The sequence below is a fragment of the Lynx rufus genome, unplaced genomic scaffold (genome assembly GCF_022079265.1).
Source record: "Lynx rufus isolate CCGP_SWC_20201006 ecotype Redwood Valley unplaced genomic scaffold, mLynRuf1.p SCAF_4, whole genome shotgun sequence".
Taxonomy (NCBI): domain Eukaryota; kingdom Metazoa; phylum Chordata; class Mammalia; order Carnivora; family Felidae; genus Lynx; species Lynx rufus.
In genome coordinates this window covers 111304141-111329793 of record NW_025814856.1, presented here as the reverse complement: position 1 = coordinate 111329793, position 25653 = coordinate 111304141, and the positions used below count along the sequence as shown (strand labels likewise).

The window sequence follows — 25653 nt, the reverse complement described above, 5'->3', positions numbered from 1 at the left end:
CTCAAGCTGATTTTCTCTGCTCAGCTTCCTATTGAATAAAGATTCCTTCAGGAATAAAGGATGGGAAGTAAAAGATTTCTTATTAATGCTTCCAGATTTTGAGTTAAAATTAAAAAGCCTTTCCATCCACCCATGTTTTAAATGAATCCACCTATGTTTTGTGCTTATATGATATTTTTTACATTAGATATCTGATGCAGTCAGAGTTTTCTCTTTGGTATGGGTGAGATACGCGTCAAATTTTGTCTTCTTCCAAAATTATGTTTAATATTCTAAAATAATTTTTTAAATCCATCATTCCCCCGGTCATTTAAACAGGCACCTGTATATCATTTACTAAGTTCCACAGGTAGTTGGATCTCTTTCTGGGCTTGTATTGTTACATGTGTCTCTGTATTCATGTATCCACTCCCTATTTTTTAAATTATAGAGACTTTATAGTGTGTTTTGTATCACATAGGGCTAGTCCTCGCTCATTAGATTTTCTTTAGAGTTTCTCTAGCTACCCTTGCATGTTTATCTTACCATATGAACTTTAAAATCAACCTATATTAATCAAAACAAAAACAAAAACAAACAACTTCAAGGTATTTTTATTAATATTAATCAGGATCACAATAAATTTATATATTAACTTGGAGAGAATTTACATCTTTACAATGTTGAGTTGTTTTATCTCAAAACAAGGGATGCCTTTCCATTTCTTTAGGTCTACTTTCTGGGTTCAAGAGTAGTTAAATTTTTTCTTATATAGGTTTGTCACCTTTTTTGTTAAGATTATTCTTAAGCATTTCTCTTTTCATTGTTACTATATTTTTACTTCAATTATAGATTTTAAGTGATTATTTGTCTGTGAAAGTTATTGATTTTTATAGTTAGTTTAATATCTCCTACCTTATTAAGTGTTTTTTCTTATTGGTATTAGAATTGATTCTCTTCTGTGTTTTAGGTATACGGATATATCATATGTCATTGACTATAGTTTTACTCCTTCTTTTTCGATTCTTATACTTCTGCTTATTCTCTCTTATACGATTGAATTCACTAATACCTCTGCTCCAAGATGAATTAACAGTAGTGGAGCTAACGGGCATCTTTGCCTTGTTCCTGACTTTGGTGGTTCTCTATATACTCATCATGTTATGGAATAGTGTACCAACTTGCTTAGCCTTTTCAACATATGTAGGCCTGTGTATGGTTCCTGAGCATCTGTTTTATGAAAAGCTTCAAAAGTGATTCTAATATAAACTCTCATTTGAGTGTATGCTCCATAATCATACAAGATAAAAGTAAGTAAATTAAATAATTACATGAATATTTGAGTCACATTTTGTATAGGAGTGGTGGATATGAAGACAGCATTTTTTCCTTCAAGGAGCTCAATTTAGTAGACAAGAAAGACATAAACCCATGGTTGTGTACAGTATAACTATTACTCGATAGAAAGTGTTCCATCACTAGTATCCTTCCTGAAAGTTGTCTTTATCTAGAGAGTTAATAAAATATTTACTGTGAAGTTTTCCAAGATTGCATCCTATAATGCTATCTATTGGTCTCTGATTTTTAAACTAATTCAAAATTGGCCTTTATCAAGAGTCACTGACTGAAAAAACCATGATGTCCTACAAAAATTCTAAATTTCCTGCCCTGCTTCCCCCTCACCCCACATCTTATTTTCAAACTGTAGCTATATTGATTATAGCAAGCAATCTAACTCATTTGTCAATTCCTGGTATTTTCATAATTATTTTACCATCAGAGAACAATCGGTTGTCTGTTAGACAAAATTATGTGCTACATTGTTTTAAGAAGAAAGGAATTCTCTACTTTTGTTAAGCAGTTTACACAAATATTTTAAATATTCTTTACCTATCCCAAACCAACTCTGAGAGCCATATTTTCCCTCTGTGCCTATTGGGTTTATTCTTTTTAAGTTCTCAGCTACTTTCAAATTTGGAGGGGGGTATAAAAGATGGTCTTAATGCTTGGGGTGGAGGGTAGAAGTAGAACTTTTGGAAAAAGAAGAGATAGAGTTTTAAACCTGAAATGGACTGTGGAATTTTACAAATTAGACATAATGGGTTAAATCTTTGTCCTCCTGTGTCCTTCAGCTTGAACTGGTGCAACATTTGGATGGCTTTCTCCCACTTGCTGTCTTCTCTGTCAGTCTCCTTGGTCGGAAGGACTGTCTATTTGGGAGTTACTCATGATTATTGTTTAATTTGGGATAAGTTACTACTTTTTTTTAAGTTTATTTATTTTGTAGAGGGAGGGGCAGAGAGAGAGGGAAAGAGAGTGAATCCCAAGCAGACTGTCAGTGTGGAGCCCAACTAGGGTCTTGAACTCAGGAACTGGGAGATCATGACCTGAGCCAAACTCAAGAGTCGGTGCCTAACCCAGGTGCTTTGGGATAAATTACTACTTTTAATGTCACGGTAGGGCATCTTATGGAAGAAATGAATATATAAATAAGTATATGATAAAGAATAATGAGTCACATATTTCTTGTTCCCAAACAGAATTTTAATGTCTAACTTTTTATTCTTGGAGCTGAACACCTACAGCCATGTTCATTTGCACTTCTCCTATAATGAACTGTGATGAAAATCTAGGGGCGCCTGGGTGGCGCAGTCGGTTAAGCGTCCGACTTCAGCCAGGTCACGATCTCGCGGTCCGTGAGTTCGAGCCCCACGTCAGGCTATGGGCTGATGGCTCAGAGCCTGGAGCCTGTTTCCGATTCTGTGTCTCCCTCTCTCTCTGCCCCTCCCCCGTTCATGCTCTGTCTCTGTCCCAAAAATAAATAAACGTTGAAAAAAAAAAAAAAAGAAAATCTGGATTCCGGGGACAGGAACATCCAGGGGCAAATCTCTTAGCCTTGTTGTACCCAAACCTTTCTTTTAGCTATAAATTAAAGGATGGCAAAACATTGTCTGTTTGGTCATCGGGGCCTTCATAACTTTCTATTTCATGCTTATCTATCGATCTATTTGTACACGTTTGGATTAATAATATAGCCAATAGTATAAGAAATATTTGTAAAGACAATTGTAGACTCCAAGAATGTGAGCTAGCTTCAAAGGTCAGACTAGCTTGACTACCCATTAAATAGATACAACCTACTGTAGCCTTAGAATTAAAGATAGAATTTCTTTCTGTGCATCTATGAATCATTCTCACCTGGGAACTTAATGATTAACATGATTAGAGAAGCAACACTAAATTTCATCTCAAAGTAAAGTTGGAATGTGGTAAAATTTTTGTTAAAATGGTCCAGTTGATTTGATAGCTTTAGCTCCTAAACTTTCATTATTAGATTTACCAGTTAACCTGATATCTTAGTCTAGTTGTATTCAGTATAAGCCTTAAACATTATTCACTTCAGCCTTGACAGGATATTTATAATGTTGTCTATTGGCTATGATGACAAAGTATTTTTAGTTCTTAGAAACTTCAGTGTGCCACATTTTAATTTTCAAACCAAATATATTTTCAAAGAAACCTTGACTACATTACTTTATTGTGGCCGTTATATTTTAAATGAGATTTAAATAATTTCTTCTGGTGCAATAGGTACAATCAACCAGAACTATTACAAAGGCTAACAAAATATTGCTTCAGTGAGGTAAGTGGGGCCTGCACAGCCTTCTGTGTCATGCTTATCCAAGCAATAAATTACTTTCTTAGACAAAAATCATCTTATGAAATTGCTTTAGCTTTTTCTGAAGTAAAGGTATTGAATACATAGTATTGGGAACACTTTATTTTGCTTTTTATCACATACAATTATTTTCCACTTGATAGCTAACACACAAGAGAACAAGATGGATTTCTTATATTTTACTGTTTTCTCATTTATATTGTGTCCAGTTTTAATTTTCCTCAATAAAGATTCTTTCTGCCCTATAACTTAATTTCACTGGCTTCTTAACCCAGAAGTCTTTTTGAAAGTAATCTTAAAACGTCTGAGTTGTATTTATCAAATTTAAATTTAATGCATAATATTATTTCCCTATTACTTTCCTGAAGGTTATTTCCAAAGGTAGATAAAAGTCAAGTCTAAAGGTTTTTTAGAATATAGATAGCGGCTTCTTATTAGATGTTCATCTTCTTTGATGTTTGACAAGTGAATAGCGAGTGCCTCTCATTTTACTCTCTTGAGAAATATGCTAACAATATCACACATATACAAATAGGCTAGTATGTGAAGAAAGTAACAAGGAAGGAATTAAATGGAAAATAAGTGTCTTTGGTATATAAAGCTCTTAGGAAGCCTTAGACTCTAATTTAAAAACATCAGGCAAAGACAGACTCCAATCCATACTCAGGTGAATGTAACCACCTTGGTATGGTATATTCTGAGTAAATTCTGACACAGAAAGCTATTTGTTTAGTTTATTTTTATTCATACTAACTTAAGTCAGCTTTTGTGGGCTTATAGGTCTTTTTTGAATCTGAGGCAAACTACAAAACTATTCCCGGGAGGCGGGGGTGCAAAGTGCACTCAGAATCGAACACAAAATCTTGCATACAATTTCATGCAGTTTGCAGACTTGCCGAAGCCCACCCATTAACTGCATAGGGATTTGTATTAGTCGGAACTCTAATATTGCAAGCAAAGAGGAAATCAGTTCATGTTATTTTAAGGCAAAGGTAAATGTAGTGGTCCATGTTTCTAGGAAGATACTGAAATAACTCATAGAAATGAAGAAATGGCTACAGAAAGTAATGCCTATAGAAAGAATTGGATCTGGGAACTCAACATTCCCAGAACATACTCTTTCTGCTGCTCATTTCTGCTTGTCTCTACTTCTCTTGACATATTAATATCACTTTCTTCTGCTCTGCAGATATGCCTCCTTTATGTGGCACAGAACATACTTGCCAGCAGATTCTACTTAGCAACCCCAAATATATAGTATCCTGAACGTACATAGTATCAAAGCCAGAAAGGGATTCCATCTCTGCTTATATCACTTGTCAATTCACTAATCACTGTTGCTCAAATTAATCAGGTGCAAGTTCCACGGCCACTTCTGTGGCAAGGGAGGCAGAGTCTGTAAGCAAAAGAAAGAGGATGGGTCACCTTAAACACTATAACTGACATTGTTGGGTCTCCACATCAAGAATCTGAAATAATAGAGATGCTGAACAAGGAATTACCTTTCTCAACCTTTGAGAACTATTACAAGTCATAACCAATCAAATGTGAGGTTGGAGGAGAGGAAGAATAAGCTGGCAACCAATGGCTGAACTGAGACTGTGTGAAGGGGGTCAGAGTGTCAGTGCTCAACAGTGGTAAGCTGGTTAAGTGGCTCTTCAGAGGGAAAAAATGGTACACATATATTTATAGGTATATATAGATTTATCACGGATTTTACCAATACCAGAAAATGAGTGGCACACAATTTATTTAAAATGATACAATGTTCAGGGGACACCTGGGTGGCTCAGTTGGCTAAGCATCCGACTTTGGCTCAGGTCATGATCTCGTGGTCCATGAGTTCAAGCCCTGCATTGGACTCTGTGGTGACAGCTTAGAGCCTGGAGCCTGCTTAGGATTGTGTGTCTCCCTCTCTCTCTGTCCCTCCCCCACTCACGCTCTGTTTCTCTCCTTCTCTCAAAAATAAATCAACGTTAAAAAAAAGAATATAGAAAAAGATACAACGTTCAATATTGTTTATTATTTGCATATAGGCAATTAACTCTCTTCTAATGATTTTGTCGATTTTTGCTGAATTCTTGTATTCTAGCTCAACTGTGATTGCAACTGACAAACAAGTGTGAACAAACACTGGTTGATATTTTATTTTTCTTTAACAAGTAAGATGTCAGAAGTTCATTCATTTGTCAACAGTGTGAGCAACTTCCTTCCTGAAATGGATAGTAGTGTTTGAATACTAGAATAGTTCCTCAAATTTTTTTGTGTGTTATTTACAATGTAACAGTTGGTCATGACACCTTTCAAGTTTAATATGCATTATCAACATGTTCTTGATCCCTTCCTTAACTCTAGAAAATCAGCAAAACAGTAACTCACATCTTGATTTTGTAGTATTTACCAATTTCCTTGGTGTAAACACTCCCTCCACAGCTGGTCTCCAGCTATCACCAGGACATCACGAACAAAGAGTTAGGAAGAGATGTGAAGTAGCCCACTATTCTATAGTTTTTTTTTCCCCACGCAATAAACATAAATGACCTCGAAAACACAGGTAGTGGTAAAAAGTAGTAAAATAGTTGGGAAGCAAAGATTGTTTTGAGTATTTAGGGCCTTCATTTTACATATAATTTATTTAATTGTAAGTTCATATACTTTAATTTTTAGTAATGATTGTATCTAAAAACTGGCGAGTAAAATTCCACGAATTTTAACAATTGGCCCCTAGCTCATGAGTCAGGCCGAACCAGCTCTGTGATGCTTTGCATGATTTTTATGAAGCATAGGTAAGAAATAGTACTTGAAGTTACTGTAAAATAGAGAGCTAAAATGTAAAATTAAGTTTCTGTTATGGCATCACTATGATTTCTCTAAAATAGTGTACTCAGTAATACCGGTGGATATCCAGTATTAAACATGCTCAAATTTGAATGGCTTTACTTTACAGTTTGACAAGTTTTAGATTATTCACCATTTTAGATTTTTCAAATCCATTTTCTTTTTTATTAGGGCAAGTGATCAGGTACGTATTTTATCACACTTACAAAATGTGTCATTTCCATTAGCTTTATATTTTAGTTAGAAAAGGAAGCCAAAGCAGAATCTCTGCAAGCCTTTTCTGCTCCTTCATCAATGTGTGTGATTAAAAGCTCACTTTTGTTTCATTGCATTATAAACTATCAGAATCTCTTTCATATTCTAATAATCTTCTAAAAAGAAGATTATTTCTACTAGACAAAGTGGGACAATGAACACGAGGAATGCGCTTTTTATCTCAGATAGACTGCCATCTTTCAGAGAAAATAATTTGGCCAAAAAATAGGAATGAAGGAAAAGAACAGTGAGAAAACCTTTGATATTTTACTTTACTTTCACATTTTTAGCACCAAATACAAAAGCTCAAAACTCTCATGTGCTTTAAAGGAATACATGATATGGATAAATGAGAGTAATTGTTGAATAAGTTAAGTTGAAAACTGGATAGTAATTGTGTCATTTAGTAATTATTTTGTCTTGTGGAGGGCAGATTTATTACTTTTAAACATTGTATTGTGAAAACCTATCAGTTTTAGCTAGCATACATTTTGAATCTTAGTGTATTTCTTAAAATAAGCCAAGAAAAACATACGATTATAGGAGATGCAGTATTCCAAAGATATTTCTAAGGAATTGGTTAAAAAGAAAAGGGATAATGAATGAGACTAATAAATAAGGGAAAGATAATCTGGGGCTTAGGAGAAAAATCAGAAATAAACTGATAATAAACTTACTATCAAAATGGGACTTTGCAAATCAACTCTGGACTTAACTTCTCATAAATGTCCATGTGCTGCAGCAAAACAGACATGCTGTTGAAGTTAGCGCACAACTGTACTCTGTAGTTTGTTCTTACTGGTGGTTGCAGATCACAGGTCATCCCTTTCAGTTCCAGTGGGGCTCAGAGGCAGCCCGTGACCATGGTCACAAGGACATTAGGGACCAAGGGTTAGCCTAAGGAGACAGAGAAAGAGTTGATTAATGAGAGACTTATCAATGTCAGACACAGTTGAGGAGAAGGGATACAATTGGTTTAGGAAAATGGAAAAGCATAGGTCTCTGAGGGTGAAAAGTGAAGGAGAAGAGAAATTACACAGCTCAAGTCTGGTACTTCACTGGGGAAGGGAGGCAGAAGAAAAGACATAGACGGGATACCATCCCCTTAGGTTACAGTGTAAAGCCCGGCATGAGCCAGAGGCCAATAGGCGTGAGGCAGACACAGAAAGATCGCATGATGTCAGTGATAAAGAGGCCTCAAGTGGGCTCAGAGAAATTAGCTGAATGTATTATGCATATCAATCAATGAGAAAAATTCAATAAAAACGTGAGATTAACTTTTACTATCAGGAGAGGTAAATTGTGTTTACGTTAGAGTAGAACTATGGTTAGATTTTGACAAGTTAACAGAAAAAATCAGGCAAAACTCTATAGGGTTCATACCCTTATTTCTTCTTTTATGAGGGAGGGGGGAAAGTGGGTAAACTGGACAAACAAGTTATTGTTAGATACATTATAGTTTAATTGAAGAGATCCTGAAGAGATCTAGGCTGCAACAAGCAGGAAATGTTTGAGAAAAAGAGAGTTTTTATTGGACATTCAAAGGGCATATTAACTCCTAGATTTGTGGCTGAGTGTGTGGGAAATATAGTAGGAAAAAAAAGTTTCAAATCTGAAAAGTCTAGACTCAAATTGATTTGCTATTAGCACAGAACTCTGAGGTGAATTAAATAAACTTCTGAGTCTCAATGTCCTCATTTAAAAAATGTAGCTAACAATACTTACCATGAGGTGTAAAGGTAACAAGATACCCAATGCACCTGGCACAGAGGTGTGTAATAACATTAGTTCCCTTGTTCCTGAGTGAACTTTCAGTGTGGGAGACTCTCCTGATCAGGGTGAGGAGCACCTGTAAGGCATCCCCAGGCAAAACTTGCCCCACAGTCCAATTAACCAAAGTCATTCTTTGATACAACTCTCGAGCCAAACACCTGACTGTATTACCTCTTTAGTTCCCAATTTTGCCACATCCTTGGATAATGGGTATTGGAACTCCCTGGGAAGGCTCTTACTACTTTAAGAGGAACTTGTCCTTTGTTCTGGTTCATGCTGGTCTTTTATTCACTCTTTTTCCTCTTCCATTAACTCTCCTGGCTTTCTTTTCTGAGTAGACCAGATGAAACAGGGTCTTCAGCCTGTCCACCTCTCCCAGAAATACTCTGTGTGTGTGTCTGTGTGTGTGTTTAATGTGTAACACTAGGTTGTGATTTGATAAAGTAGTTCTACTTAAAAACTGGTGTAACTACTAAGGCTCTTCTAAAGTACTATCACTTAAAACAGTCCCCTCATCCTGGGAATTGGGTGGCAGAAGAGAGGGTAAGGATTTCTCAGGTTAGACACTTTATACTCCCAGTAAGTTGAGTTAAAAAGTATTTTATTTGGGGTGTATATTGCTAGATGTGATAACAACAACTCACAACAACGAAAGAACTTGTCACTCATGCAAAGTCTAAAGTTTTTTTCTTTTTTGATCTAATAGATGGGTTCTCCTGTGTGGTTCCCTCCATCTATTACCTCAACCAACAGCCAAGGTCACCTTGGAAGGTGGAGAGAGAGGAGGATTGCTACATTCCATTGGCCTGAGCTAGTTACACAACCCCACCTAAACAGGCAGGATTTGTAATTTTTTTCAATCCCCAGAGGAAAATGAAATGACTAGGTCAATACAGCATCATCTGCCACAGAATGATTTAGACAGATATTATGAAATATTCCCTCTTTCCCAAAAGCTAATGGTTCATAGATTAAAAACTTGCTTCTAAAGACCAAAATCAAATTTGGAAGATAGAAACTTAATTACATTTTCACATCACAGAATTTCAGTGTAACCAAAATTTCTGGCATAACCATGAAGAATACATTTGATGAATTAATCAGAGACACAGCTTGAAACAAAGTAAAAGCTCTTGTTTAGGAGATCTACAGTCTTTCACAGAGTAATACAACACAATTAAGGTACTGATAACATAGAACTTAATTTGGGGTTAACAAAATTATATTAAAAATAATTTTGTAATTGTTAAATTTAGGATAGCCAGAATGGCCATTTTTCATGCAGTTTTAATCTCAGTATATATCAAACTAATATTTTATACTTATTTGCTTGCCTGTGATATTTCCCCCATCAGCTTCCTGCCCTAAACAGTGCAAATAATATATACCAAGATGAAGGGCAAGATGGCTTGCATTTTAATTATATGATACTAAGATTTGAAGGGAAAGCCAGATCTCATTTATTTCTTTCCCTACCCCTTTTTTTTTTTGGAAGCTAAATTACATTAGGTGAAAAATGTAAAGATGATAAATGTCTTCTTTGTACCTTCTAACCACTGGAAGTTCAGTGGTAATAAATGTTTCAGTATGAATTCTATAGTCCTGTGATCTTTACAATTTGGATAGTTAGTCCATTTATGCTTTAGTGAATAAAATGATGTGTAAACAAATAAACCAACTTCATGATTCTATTAAAGAATCTGGTAAATAACCAATCATATTCCTTTACCCAGAAGGCAGACATCTCACTTACAGAAACAGTTTTTGTTTTTTTTTTAATGGATTCCTTCATTCATCCTTCTGCTACTCCTACCAATAAAAACAAACATTTCCCATTCAAAGCAGAACATTTAGCTCTGTTAGCAACAGAAAGAACACTTCCCCAGCAACAGGAAAACCCAAAAAGGACATCTATTTTTAAAAATAAAATGTGAAGCCCTCTGCATTTTGCTTATTTAGTGAACAAGATAAATCTTATCCATCCAAATTAGGTGAATGCCCTATAGATTTCAGGAATAAATAGCCTGATTTCACATTCCTTTTATTTGAGTATTTGCTTTTTTTTTTTTTTTTTATAGCCCAGGACTTTCCTTGACATGTTTGCTGATTTCTCTGTTCGTGGATATTTACACACATTGCCATGATAAGGTAGGAAGTGTCTTATTTTAAGTGGTAAGGTGGTAATTCAAGGAGTTCATTACCATACGCGTAACAGTTCACAGCAGAGTGTGCCTCTGTTCTGTAGCAAGGTTTTTGAAAACGGTGATGATGAGTATGTTCGTTGGAGGAAAGCGATAGGAAAATGAACTGCAACTTACTTGCTATCATTAAGTACCAGTTTTAAACTTGAAAAAAACTTAAAGAGTGTTTGATCTTGAGACAGAGGACATTGTCCAATGCTTCAAATAACACCTCCCATGTACACAGTATATTAGTGTTAAATTAATTATATGTTTTAATCTCCTAGCTTTACAGAAAAAGACACTATGCTCAACAAATGATGGATTTTCATTTCCAAGGTTTAATCTTATTTGATAGTAAAGACAGGACCACAATGTAAATCTTCTTAGGCTCATATTCATTACATTCGACAGTCAATATTATGGGGCACATGTCTAATATCTCTTCAATTTAATTGTGTGTATGTCTATTACTAATAGGTTTAAATGTAAAATTTTTATTAAAAACAGAAAGATCACTGTACATGCAAGGGTGAAGGCAGGTCAAATTAACTTTGTACCAATTAACATATTACCATTTAAAAACAATAGTAATTTTTAGAATGATCTTATTTTTTTACCTTAGTTGTTAAGCTATTAAAGTAGGGAACAATAGAATAGCAGTGTTTAATTTCACCCTTACTCTGTAAAAATGGAACTAGCTGAGTTAAGCCTTAAATATGGGGACATATTGGGTTCTGTCTATGAGCACAGATTCCTTTTCTCATTTCCTCCTTGGGATAAAGGCAAAAAAAGGAGGTCAAAGGCTAATCACAATTCTTATGATTCACATAAGAAATTGAGGACATGATTATTGAAAAACTTTAATTTTTAAGATTAACTAATTTAATATACTTGAAGATACAGTATTTACACATATATAATTCAGAATTATACAACTATACAGAATTATATAACTATATATATACACACATATATTTTTTCATTAAATATAGACTACATATAATTATACATTGTATGTAGACACTATGCATATGTCTGGGTATACATTAAATATAGACTACATTCTACATGCATACATTGAATAACACTATGTATACTATTTATACATTAAATATAGATTACACTATACGCAGACATTATGTATATGTCTAGGTATACATTAAATATAGACAATTTGAGCAACAAAATAAGAGTATTGGATTTAACCTGAAGTATAAAGGTCTATGAATCTTTACTCATATGATTGAATCAATAAAAAATGAAGAAGAGAAAGATTTCCCATGCAAAATAATTTCAAATCATTTAAGTAGATATTCCACCCTCATAATTCCCTGCTGATGATGTCTGGCCTGCTGATAGTGACTTCCTTCCAAGGAGTAGAGCAATACGGAAAGAGGGAAAAAGTAACTTTGTACTGGAGAAGTCTGACACACGCTACCTCAGCCAGGTTGATTGAAGCCAGCGTTAACAGTGATAAATGATGTTGATAGCGTATATGCTTGATAGATGACTTGGATTCACTAAATTTGTCATGGCCTCAAAGTGTAATAAGATCTACTGTGAGGGGCGCCTGGGTGGCGCAGTCGGTTGGGCGTCCGACTTCAGCCAGGTCACGATCTCGCGGTCCGTGGGTTCGAGCCCCGCGTCAGGCTCTTGGGCTGATGGCTCAGAGCCTGGAGCCTGTTTCCGATTCTGTGTCTCCTCTCTCTCTGCCCCTCCCCCGTTCATGCTCTGTCTCTCTCTGTCCCAAAAATAAATAAAAACGTTGAAAAAAAAAAAAAAGATCTACTGTGAAAGTCTTCTTCAACTGTTAAGTATATTATATGCAAAATGCCTCCCACAGCATCTTGGGCCTATCCTAGGTACTGAAACATAGTGTTCGTATTTGAGAATTAAATGTTTGAAAAGTGCTCTAGGTCTAATTTTTGTGATGTTAAAAACAAAACTATTTTATTTAAAAACTATTTATTTCAAAAACTGTTGGCTGAAGTTGCCAGTGATCTTATACTTTTGAAATGTCAACATTATTATTTTGCTATAGCTGCATCTATTGTTAGGAAAACTTCATATTGTTTGTTTCTTAGGCTTGAGTTGCCTCAGTATTTCCTCAAAAAATACTATGTAAGAAAAAAGCACAGACTGGGCTATTTGAAGCTAGACTTCAGATCACTCTTAAATGTCCTGAAATTTCTGCTTACTGCTGTTTACAGCTTTCTGTTACTAAAGCTTTAACAAAGACTCAGGATATCCTGCTGTTGACTGTTCTTAGAATGTGTCTTCTCTGTTGGCAGTACATTACTTCAACGCCAATTCACTGGCTTTGATATTGGGCTTTGTTAATGAATGTGTAGTACTATTTAATGTTCAGTAGAGGTGTAGTTGACACTGACGATATTGTATTACAAGGAAACTGCAGTTAATAAAATGACTCAAAACCCCAAAAGATTAAAAAGTAACAACTGTTTGATAGGTGTGATTTGCTTGAAACCTTGATGCTATATTCTTCCAGTTTCTCAAAAAGAATTGTAGCTAATTTGTGACAACCTGAATACTTGGGAGAGTTTTTTCCTCTGATATATCCAGGCAAACTGGATATACCAAATTGTTGCTTGGGGGTTTAGAAATCACTGGCAGTGGCCTGTTGAAAAGCATTACACACTTGATTTTTGCCTCTGACCTCTTTTGTCATCCTTTCCTGCGTTAATTGGGCAGATTGGACAGTGCTACTGGGGAATCAAACCTTTTGCAGTAACAGCCACGTAAATATCCTTATCATGTGTTTCTTAAGACGGATTGTTTTGTTTTGAATTTCTGATTGATAGCCAAAGGACCCTACGTCTCAGATCAGTTGGTCCCAGGTTTCCTCTGTAACAACTGATATGATGTTTTTAAGACTACATGGAATGCGACTGTAATCTGTACCAAATTAGGTGCTTATTTTAAGCTAGTGGATTCTGTAAACATTCTCTTTCCCAACTATATAACTCAATTTCCATAACTCACCAAAATGGCATACCTTAATCAGTTTCTGCTTGCCTTGCTAGCAATTAATTTTAACTCATGCCCAAGATAAAGAAGGTTTGTTTTGAATATATTTTATCTTTATTATCCCCTATCCCATTACCACCGTTCAAAATATCAGCAATGAGCTAGGTGAAGGAAAAGGCATAGCTCACAATTCTGTCATAAACTTTTCTCTAGCATTCTAGTGACAGTAAAAGTAATTCCCCCATAATTGCAAAATAAGAACACATAATGGCTAATTTTTTTTTTTTTTTAATTAACCTTTCAACAGTAAAGATTGTGTTTTAAATCAGGGGCACCTGGGTGGCTCAGTCCGTTAAGCATCTGGCTCTTGATTTCAGTTAGGTCATGATCTAGCCCCATGTTGGGTTCTACACTGACAGCCCAGGGCCTGCTTAGGATTCTCTACACCCCCCCTCCCCCCTCCCCCCCCCCCCGCTTGCTCATATGTTCTCTCTCTCTCAAAATAAATAAACATTAAAAAAAATCAACTTTAATTAGGCTTTTTCCTTTTGAGGTCTTATAGGAAATGATTTACCCATTCATTGAAGAAATTTTTATTGAGTGTCTACTATGTGCCATGCAGTATTCTTATAGGTGCTGAGGAAACATCCATGAACAAAGCAAAAAAATCCCTGACCTTGTGGAGCTTATGTCCTAATGGAAGGAAGGCAGACAATAAGAAAAAGAGTAACTGTTAGAAAGTGTAAGAGTTATGAACTAAAGCAAGGAAGGGAGGATAGAGACAGGCAACATTTTAAATGGGACGGTCAGAGTAGGCTTCTTTAAAAAGATGACATTTGAGCAGGGATGGGACAGAAGTGAAGGGGCTAGCCATGCAAGTATTTGGTGGATAGATCCTCCTAGATAGAGTGCAGTCAGTGCAAAGGCCCCATGTCAAGAACATGACTTGCTGTTATAGGAGCAGGAAAGCTGGGACAAAGTGCCTGGTAGAAATGAGGTCAGAGCAGTGCATGTGAGGAGAGACCTGCAAGGCTAGCTAGCATAAGGTTTTTTAGGTCACAGAAAGGACGCTCGCTGAGCAAACTGGGAGCTGATGATTTTGGCTTTCTCTCTCCTAGGTCTACAGATAAACTCTTAAATATTAAAAGCATGTCCGGGTCATATTACAGGTTGGTATAAACTCAAGTAATGCCTACACTTACCTTACTACCTTTAGACCAAGTAAAAATGTATTACTTCTGTAATGGGAAAATATGTGCAAAAAGTTAAATACTTAGGCTAGACACCTAAATTACAGTTGTAATTCACTAGTTGGTATCTTAAATATTAACAAGTCTCCTTCTCTGTTTTCTTACTTACAGGTTGGAACAATATCTTTTTCCAGCTTCCTTGTTGTCTCTAGTATCTCTTAGTTTCCCTTAATATCTTAGTCCAGATAGTATTTTCCAATCTTATTTCCTATCATGGCTTAATCTGTCAATACTAGTAATAGTAGTTGTAGTACTACTAGTAGTAGTAAAACTAGTAGTAATACTAGTTGCAGAGGTCAGAATTCTGCTGGCCCAGGAATATGGAAATTATGTATCAGATGTGTATCAAAACAAAAACTACTTTGCCTCAATTAGTTGAATTGGGCAAAATGAGGGTTTTTCTTGAATTTTTACCTGACTACCTAAATAGTTTTGTTTCCTTGGGGAGGATACAATAGAATAGAGATAACACAAGTTTGTAATATTTTGAGACTATAATAGTAATGTATTAAGCAAATTTCATTTTATAGAATAGTACCGTTGTTAAGGAAGGAGATTCGGGAAAAGGGGAATGAACGACGTTAGTTTTCAGAGTGCTTTTGTACCCCTCATAAAAAAAGATGGAAGGGTTCTGCATATCAAATCTGAAAATCTTCAATTTCCTTCTAAACTAGTTTCTAACACACAACAGAACAACACGCTTTGACAGCAGGTTCAGGTAAACTACTTTCGTTAAAATTCAGGTAGAAGTGACTGCCTCTAACTCCACATATTGTAACTCATCTAGTGGTAGATTCAGAATGGTGTCAGTCTCAGGGGCTTCTTAGAATGCACACTGAGGGCCAGAGTTCAGTCCCATTTCAACTTGGCACTAGCTACAATGCCACTTGCTGAAATCTGCTCACACTGATACACAGACACATTGTATCAAGAGGCTAGTAGAGCTGTAAAAGATGACAGCTAAAAAGCAAAAGTGGCTTTATTTTTTTTAAGAGGTCTCTTAGAAAAAGCAAAACTAAGATCTCATTGTGATGTACGTGCTGGCCAATCACTTAATCAGCGACCGTCCTAAGTGCTAGGATCCTGGGTAAAGCTGATATGCCTGTATCAATTCTACAACCTGTCGCACACCCCAAAAGAGGGCTCGCTGACGATTGGTTAAGGACAAAGGAAAGTTTCTGTCAAAGTTCAAGAAGTGAGGGACTGCGTGAGGAGCAGTTTCAGATCATATTTAACTCCAGACCGTGGAGGGAACCGAGCCTCCGCGTGCTCTTCGGTCGCCGCTGTGCAAAGGAAATGCCAGAGGGAAGTTTGTCTACAGGACATCTGCCTCCCAGTTCCCGAGACGCGCGAGGTCCGCAGCGCCATCAGTCTAAGGCTCGGCCTCTGCCCATCTCACTCCACCCTAGGGCCGGCCTACGCCGGCGAGCCGCGGAGGACGACCCAACCCGGAGGGCGAGCGCGCCCGCTCCCGGGCTGGCCTCACACTGGGCCCCGTCTCTACTACCGGCAATCGCAAGTTACCCTGGGAACCCAGCTTTGGAGGCCTCACCGCGGTGGCCGAGTGGGCCGCGAGGCGCCCGCCTCCGCTTCCCCACGCGCCGGCGCCATGGAGACGGTCACGAGTCGCCGGCGGCTCCTGCGCCCACCAATGGAAGCGCACGTCGCAGAGAGACGCGGACGTCGCTCTTCCAAGATGGCGGCGCGTCCGTCGCGAGCAGCCGGGCCGGGGGGAAGCCAGCGAAGCCGAGTAAAGCCGCCGCCCGGGAGACGACTGAAGGAGCTGTTTCGGCCGTTGGCGGCGGCTCGGGCAGTTTTCGCTGCTGCTACGGCTGTTGCCATGCGGCGAGGCTAGGGAGGAGCTCACTTCCCCGGGGTGTAATAATGTTAACAGAGGTAAGCGGCGACGGCGGCCAGTGTTTACCTGTGAAATGGGGAAGGGGCCGGCGCCAGCTCTTCCGAGAACAGCGTTTCTCCTGACCGCGGTCCCGACCCTCCGTAGCGGGCCCCGGGGCCCGAAGAGCAACGGGGATCCTACAAGTGCCCCCTGAATAGGAGCTGTGCTGACTCAACAGAGTCCCACCACCTCCGGCTGCTGTGCCTCTTCTTTCGTAGTTGCCACTTGCCTGTCGCCCGTGGCACTGGCCACCCTCTTGCTGTCGCTACCTCCTAACTCATCGTTTCCTTCGTGGTGTCCCCTTACACGCTGCTCCGTGGCAGCGTCGGTCTCTGCGTTGGTGCTGCTCTTCCCCTACGGTTTGCCCGAGATCTCCCTTCTCCGGTCCCTGGCCTCCAGGGCCCTCCACCTCCAAGCTCGGTCAGCATCCTGGGTTTGTCACTTGGCCAGACCGGTTTTTCCTACCCCCTACTTTGACTACTTCGTGAAGTGGACCTTTTTTCTCAAGCCACACTTGGATAGCCCAGTTATCTCACCTCCCCCTCTAACCCCCACCCATTGTCACCTTTTTAAATCGTAGGAATCAGAAAGTTCAGTTTAGCATCTACACTCTTGATTTGCTTAAGGCTCCCTTGATACTCTCCGTGGAACAGCTTTTTTTTTTTTTTTTTTCCTCGTTTGGACCTGAAATGGAAGTAGGGCAACTATGACTAGCCAGTCAGTTTCCCTTTTCTAGTGCTTGATGTCCATTGCAAAAAGCAGACTTTTTGAAGAAGTAGAGTTCCTTACTAGCAATACGTTCAGGGGAGGAATTAAATTGATCTCATCAGATACTTGACCCCGGTTAACAGTTAGGTGTAGTGCTATGTGGTGGTGTGGGCGTCACTGAAGATAAATTGTGCAGCTTGTGGATTTGAGGAAATGTCTTAGAAGTTACTCGCTTGAAGTCCTGTGAAGGTTCTGGTATCAGCTGTCAGGGACTACTAGTTTGGGCATCTTTGTGGGCTGCACTAAGGAAAGGAAACAGTTTTAATGGGCAGTCTTCCTTCCTACCTGGGCCTAAAGGAAATAAAAACGTTTGTGGATGAGTGGCTTTTGTGGCGTGAAAATGTGATGAAAAAGCATTTACTTGCCTTTACCATTTGATTAATTCTGAGGAAGTTCACACTTGGTATTTGCACATAATGTACGCACAGAGCGTGGAGTATAATGTATCTGGTAAATATTTTACTGGCTGACTTTAATGAACTAATTATCTCTAATAGTTTGCATTTCACTTTATATTTTTAAATTCCACATTATTTTGCATCCTGGAGTTTATTTTATTCCCGGAGATTATGGTATAAGTTTCTGTTTTCATTAGCAGTATTAGGTTAAAAGAAAAAAAAAGACCTAAGTAGCAGTTCTATTTTTACCTTCACTGTGATATTTTGGTGAGAACAATTAGCCTTCTAACAAGGTTTCAGTGGTGTCTCTAAAGTACGATATTTTATGATCTTTTGATGAAACTTGGCTTAGGTTAGCATGTTGTAAAAAGTTGTAATGCTGTCATATGAGCTCCGTGTCTGCTAGTAAAATGCTAGTTTCTTGATGTGGAAGGACTGTGCCTTCTAAGTTTCTGTATTGTAAAATGATTTTGTGTTTCAGGGAAATATTTTAAACAGTAAACCATTGATGCTAGTAAGAAGTACTGTAGTGCTGGGGCACCTGAGTGCTCAGTCGGTTGTGTCCCTCTGTGTCAGGTCATTCCACGATTTGTGGGTTTGAGCCCCGTGTCGGTCTGTGTGCCGAGAGCTCAGAGCCTGGAGCCTGTTTCAGATACTGTGTTTCCCTCGCTCTCTGCCCTTCCCCCCCTCGTGCTCTGCCTCTAGCTCAAAAATAAATAAACATTAAAAATTTTTTAAACATTAAAAAAAAAAAAAAAAGGTGTCCCCTGGTGCGTTGTGTGTCTACCAGTGTGCAACTTGTAAGTGGCAGAGCCAGTGGCAGTTCTACTGAGTCCATTCTCTTAACTACTATGTGGGATTGCCTCTCCGGAGAAAGGCCCAGATTAAACGGCACTTGGATTTTATTTTTGGTTTTTAGTATTCATCTTATAGATTAGAAAACTGAAGCCCAGGGACTTGTCCAAGGTCAAGCAGTTATTAGTTGCAAATACGAAACTTGAATCCCATCTCCTGACTCAGTACAGAATTCTATTTAGCTTTCAGTAATTTTCAGCTCTCTTGATCGATGTTAATAATACACTATTTCTTGTCTGAATATTGTCAGTAGGTAAACTGAGACTTATCATTACTTAAGAAAGACTTCTTGCTTTAGCTTTTTTTTTTAAGTCTGGAAAATAGTCCTATTTTGAAATATAGTAGATATAAAATTGTACTCCATATTGGTTACTAAAAAATTAGTAGTGTAGTACTTTATTTTACTGCTTCTCTTAGTTTTAACACAGATCAGGAGGCATTAGGGGAGGTGAAGAGGTGATTTAATTCATGTTAGATTTCAAAATATTTAGTTACGAGCTGTGTTACAGAAGATTCTCTTGTTCAACAAGTGTATACTATGCTTAGAAAGTGGTGAGTGGTACTATCTGCTTGGGTCTTTTGCATCTCAGCATTGAGGTAGGAGATACTATTCTCATTAGCCAGGTGAGAAGACAGAGACTTAAAACAGTTGGCTTAAAATTATATAACAAATGGTGGAGCTGGGAATCATACCTAGGTCGTCTTATTCCAAATTGTGTGCTGTTTTCGTGGCTCAGTATGGAATGTGTCATTGATTTTCTTTTGTAATCGATAGTCATCAGTATACTATTTTTAGGTTTAGGTTTTTTGGTTTTTGTTTTTGAACCAAAGTAGGGATGCCAAGTATATAGGTACATAATAGTAACAGTAGTGATAAACATTCATATGAAACTTTTCAGTTTTGCATTTTGTCAAAATAGATTTTTGAAACCTTTTCAGAAATGAGGAACCATTCATGTGAGCAATTAAGGGCCATACTAAGCTACAAGGAAAAATTACTCAATTGAGCAAATTAATATGTACATTGAACTTTGAAACCTGTGATATGATAGATTGGTGTGATTTGAAAGTAGAGCACCGGTAGGTTCTTCTGCCCCCGTCCCCCCCCCCCCCCCTTATTTTTTAAAAGAGGAGGTAACATAGTTTCTGATTTAAACCTTTTGACTTCAATTTGTGTTATTTTCATTCTCAATATAATTGAAATATTTATGAGACTTGCTAGACATATCTGTGTGTCTTTTGCATTTTCCATATAGGGATGACAGCTTTGTTTGTTTTAAATGTTTAAATTATTTTTCCCCTTCTGTCTTTGTCCTTTAGGACGTCTTACTCTTAATGTTACTCTTATTTGTCATAGTATACTTGAAAATTATTTGTTTCATACCCACTCTTCCTTCACCACTCTCTTTTTAAAAATAAGTGTAAATTTCCATATATCATAATTAGGGTCTGGGATATTTACTTAAGGATTTGTTAAAATCTGAATTTTCACATCATTAGGATATAATGAAATATTTATCAGTGAATTTTCATTAAACGCATTTTTAAACTTTTTTCAAAAGCTATTAAGGTTATTCTGAGCATTTATTATTAACAGAGAACTAAAGCTATAGAAGATACAAGAAAATGTGTTGAATTTGAACCAGAGCTGTGGTATACTCAGGAGATTGTTTTTGCATAACACCCAGTTATCAGTCAGCCTGTTAACATTTGTCGTGTGCTTTTAAAAATATGGAGTGAAAAGTTATAGCTGTTTAAACTTAATAGTTTGAGTTGTGTGCAAATGTGAGGCATTAGTACATGTTAAAAAAGGTTTACATTGGTGTTAAGTCACTGCCACCCAGATTTGTTGGTTTTTAGATATTAATACTAAATTGATGATTTTGTGGTTAACAAGTATGATACAGATGGGAAAAGATGTACTCTGTAGCACTTTTAAAAGTTCCAGGTTAATAGTTGTTAACGGAATAAAATTTTGTGTTTCAAATACATTTTGAAGACATTTGCACAAAGGAAGATAATTGCTTTGTTCTTTCAGGATTTCTCATAGCTTTTGATGGGTGATTTGCTCTCAAAGAACGTGATAGAATTTGCATTATATGGCAAAGTTGTTTAACCATGTGTTGGGTAATTTTGTCAGTTTGGCCACAGAGGGTCAAGATTAAACATTATTTCTGGGTGTGTCTCTTAGGGTGTACTGGATGAGGATGAGATTAGCATTTGAGTCAGTGGTCTCTTTAAAGTAGATTGCTCTTCCATTGTGGATGCTCACTATCTAAACTATGTAATCCATCGAGTGCCAGAATAGGACACATGGAGGGAGGAGGAATTTGCCCCCCCCCCCCCCCCCCCCGCTGCCTTACTGCTTGAGCTGGGCATCACATCTTATTTCACCCAGGGATTTAAATCAGTTCCCTGGTTCTTAGGCCTTTGGACTGAATTACCACTAATTTTCCTGGATCCCCAGCTTGCACATAGCAGATGGTGGGACTTCTCAGCCCCTGTCATCATGGGAACCAATTCCTCATAATCTCCTTAAAAAGTTCTGTATCTATATCTCCTGTTGTTTCTGTTTCTTTGGAGAACCCTAATAGCAGAGACTTAGAGAATTTCTTGTATGGGAAATCCTGAGATGTGATGAGTTGTACAGCAAGGAAAGGTCTTTGGACGTTCAGGGCTCTTTTGAAAGACACATACACACACTTTCTTGCCCATCATAAATGTTTAGTAAAAAATTATGACTTGATTTGGTTAAGAGAAATATTCTTGGGATGGGTTAATCTTTAAACTGCATGAGCAATTTTTAAAATGATTAATTAATGATATTGTAAAGGCTACTAACTAGAATAAGAACTGTAGCCTCAATTGGCATTTAAAGGATGTTAAAAAGTAGGAAAGAGATTTTATAAGGGGAGTGGAAGGACATCACTGTCTAGAATGAGACTGGCTTGTAACTGTACATACAATATTGTTTAGCATCTTTTGATAAGCCAAATTGAATATTGCCAACCATTTCTCAAGAATTTTAAAGGGATGGGATGCCTGGTTGGCTCAGTCACTAGTAGGGTGTGCGACTCTTGATCTCGGGGTTATGAGTTTGAACCCCATATTGGGTGTAGAGATTACCTAAAAATAAAATCTTAAAAAAAAATTAAAAACAAATTTTCAAGTTTATTCTTGAGAGGGAGAGAGAGAGAGAGAGGGAGGGAATGAGGGAGGGAGGGAGAGGGTGAACAAGCAGGGGAGGGGCAGAGAGAGAGCGAGAGCGAGAGAGAGCGAGAGAGAGAGCGAGAGAGAGAGCGAGAGAGAGAGAGAGAGAGAGAGAGAGAGAGAGAGAGAATCTGAAGCAGGCTCCAGGCTCCAGGCTGTCACACAGAGCTGACATAGGGCTTGAACTCACGAACCACAAGATCATGACCTGAGCTAGTCGGACACTTAACTGCCTGAGCCACCCAGGCGGCCCCCCCCCCCCCCGCCAAAAAAAAAAAAGAAATTTAAAAGGCTTTTGTTTTATTTTTTCCCTTTTGATTCCAGATTTTCAGAGCTTATAAATAAATTACATTCATAATTACTTTCATTATGTTTTATTAATCCAGCACACATAAACCCCTTCCCTCCTGATCAGTAGCTAGCTAGTTGATCGAATTGCAAGCAGAAGCAAATATATGTGACATTTTAGTTAAGCCCTGTAACTTTATATTGAACATGACTTCCATTTGGTATTTTGAAATACTAAAATACAGGTTTTAGATGTTCATAACTATCCTTGGGGGTCCTAAATAGGGAGATATCAGTGTATATGACTCTGTTGTTTGGATGGATTGTTCTAAAGTTTGTTGACCAGTTTTCCATAGACATTGATAAAAAATATTTTCTTAACTAGTCTATGGTATGTTTATGGTTAAAGTGTTACATTCATTGCTACACATTTATAAAATTATTTTATTTGAGGAAATATGGAATTAAATTTGGGAGAAGAACTGAGAAATAAGTAGAAGTGTTTGTAGTTTTAAAGATTACAGGTATTGGTTGTATGTCATATGGTCCCTGTAAAATGTATTGGCTTTTCATCTCTTTACGTAGTAACTACCAGTACATATATAGCCTTTTGCAGATTATGTAGTGTGCTTTCTGTATTAATCTGGTTATGTTAAATGTGCTCATGGTTGCTTATGTTCAGTTTCATTTCTAGCTATGGAATGAAGAGAAATCTCTTAAAGGGAGAAGAAAAGGGGAATGAGAGGATCTTTGCTTCAGGTGGAATTAAGCCGTGTTAGCCGAATTATAATGGGAAAGGAGGGAGCATGAACTTTTGGAAGAGGGAGAATATAGGTTCTATCATGGGGAGGAGTGTTCAGTGCTGGTCACTAACTAGCTAGCTATTTGATGACTTTATGGCATTCCCTGAGTGACTTTTTAAATGTGTTTTGAAATTTTGTGCTTTCACAGACCGTTAATTGCTCTCTTTCCTCTTTATTGATGGTAATCTAAAACTGGCTTTCCATTTCTCAGGTTTAATTTTGATATTACAACACTTTATTATTATTTTTTTAAATGTTTATTTTGAGAGAAAAAGCTTGCGAGCAGGGGAGGAGCAGAGAGGAAGGGAGAGAGAATCCCAAGCAGGTTCCTGCTGTGTGCGGAGTCCTACATGGAGCTTGATCACAATCACTGTGAGGTCATGACTGGAGCGGGGGAATGCTTAACCGCCTGAGCCACCCAGGTGTCCTGTTATTACAGAGCTTTAAATATCTGAGAGGAGAGGGAACTTTGAATTAAATCAAGTGGACAGCTTTTAAACTATCTTAACCCCTTTAAAAAGAGGTTAATATTGAGTGAATAGATAGGCTGGACTCGTGGTAATGCATCCTCATGTCTGTAAACAAGTTACACCTACCATGGTAGTGAGACAACATACAAATAACCTTAAGTAATATAAGGCTGAGTCACAACTTCACTTATTTATGATGTGACATTGGAGAAGTTGTTTGAAATTTTTGAGTCGTAGTTCCCTTCTTTATAAAATTGGATAATAATAGCAACTTTCTACCTGCTCTCACATTGTTGTGAAGATCAGATAAAATGAGAGTACAGAGAATATAACTCTTTGTAAATTGCCAATCATTATACAAATATTAGTAGTTAATATATCAGGTGTTTTCTCTGTATGCCTTGCACTAGTGTGAATTCAAGTCCTAGGCTCCATCCAGGTTTATGGCTCACTAGCTGCTCAGTGGGGGGATGAATGGATCTCCTGAGAAAGAGGGTGCCCCCTGGCCATTGGTGTAGTTATAGGGGAGTCAGGCAATAGGTTAGAAGAGGTGAAAGAAAAAAAAGTAGACCAAGAGCATGTCTTGCAAACTAGTAATGAGGTTAGTTTCCCTTGTAGTTGGTAAACTGATTAAGAATTTTTGAAACAAATTCTAAAAAAATATTTTGAAAAAGGTTACTTATTTGAGGTTTAGTAGTCATTTGTACATGTTCTTAAATATTTGTGACAAAAGAAAACTTTTAATCAGTCTTAGTTATTTCTTGAAAGAAGAAGCTGTTAGGATAATTTTCATTAAGCTTTGGTTTTAACTTGTACTGGATTTTCATTTTTGTGGATTAATTTGTTCACCAAACACAAATATACCTACTATATGGTAGGCACATAAGAAGTTCTGGTGCTGAAGTGGTGAGTCAGATCTGAAACCTGCCCTCAGAAAATTCACTATCAGAGCTAAATTGTGCCATTTGGGCAGTCACTCAGCTGAAGCCTTGAAGTCTTTTGTCAAAATAAAACAAGGACCATAATTAAAGGATGGAAAATTAAGAGAAATAAAAGGTTAGAATATGTAATTAAAAGGTAATTACTTGCATTAGCTTTATAACTCCAGGTAGAATTACCAGTTTGGATGAGATGGCAGCTCTAAAATGAGTTTCTCCTTGCAATTGAAGCATCAACCATCTTGCCTGTCTATGTGTGTATATATATATTCATATATATTTATATAAGAGAACAGAGAAGCAAAAAAAAAAAAAAAATCTGTGAATTTGTCATGTTTCTCCACCCCAAAAATACTCTAAATCTCCTTAAGAGTTCTATAGTCTACTGAAGGATCCAGCTGAATTCCATTATCCTGGTGAAAGTAACACTTGGTCTCCACCCTCATATGCTATATATTCATTTATTTATCTTTTTTGTGTTTCTTCCCCACTAGAATGTAAACTGAAGATGTGGCTCACATTTATGTTTTCAGTGCCTAGAATAGAGCTTGACACCTAGTGTCCTCACTAAATATCTATTAAATGAATGAATGTTAAATATTTCCTTCAGTAAGGTTAAGGTAAAAGTGAAAAGACAAAAGCTGTCTACCATAAATTTAAGCTGTCACATTAATTATCCTTCAAGGATTAGTTACTATCAGTGTCTATTAGACATTTTTCAGTAGGGCATTGTGGTTGAATATTGTGTTTGGGATCACAAAACAACAACAACAAAAAAAATAGAAAAAGTTGAACACCAGGCTTTTTTGTTAGAATGTAATTCTGTCTTGATTTTTCCAACAGGCAAAAATCTGATTGGATTGATATTTTCTTCTTCTTTTTTTTAATGTTTATTTATGAGAGAGAGAGAGGAGTGTGCACGCATGGGTGGGGGAGGAGCAGAGTGAGAGAGGGACACAGAAATTGAAGCAGGCTCCAGGCTCTGAGCTGTCAGCACAGAGCTCCACGTGGGGCTCAAAACTCATGAACTGCGAGATCATGAACTGAGCCGAAGTTGGATGCTTAACCAACTTGAGCCACC

At 37.5% G+C, this 25653-nt stretch overlaps 1 protein-coding gene across 3 annotated transcripts in view; it reads left to right on the top strand.

Annotated features, from left to right (window-relative positions):
* Positions 1 to 16696: 16696 nt before the first annotated feature.
* Positions 16697 to 25653, top strand: part of SNX13 (sorting nexin 13) — a 133993-nt gene continuing 125036 nt past the window's right edge. For 2 of the 3 annotated variants that reach the window (XM_047096695.1, XM_047096694.1), the window contains exon 1: positions 16699 to 16841. In XM_047096695.1, the coding sequence (XP_046952651.1) occupies positions 16830 to 16841 (12 nt within the window). In that variant the 5' untranslated portion in view covers positions 16699 to 16829. Of the gene's footprint in view, positions 16842 to 25653 lie in introns of all 3 variants that reach the window. The other variant, XR_006965231.1, reaches the window with a different exon arrangement.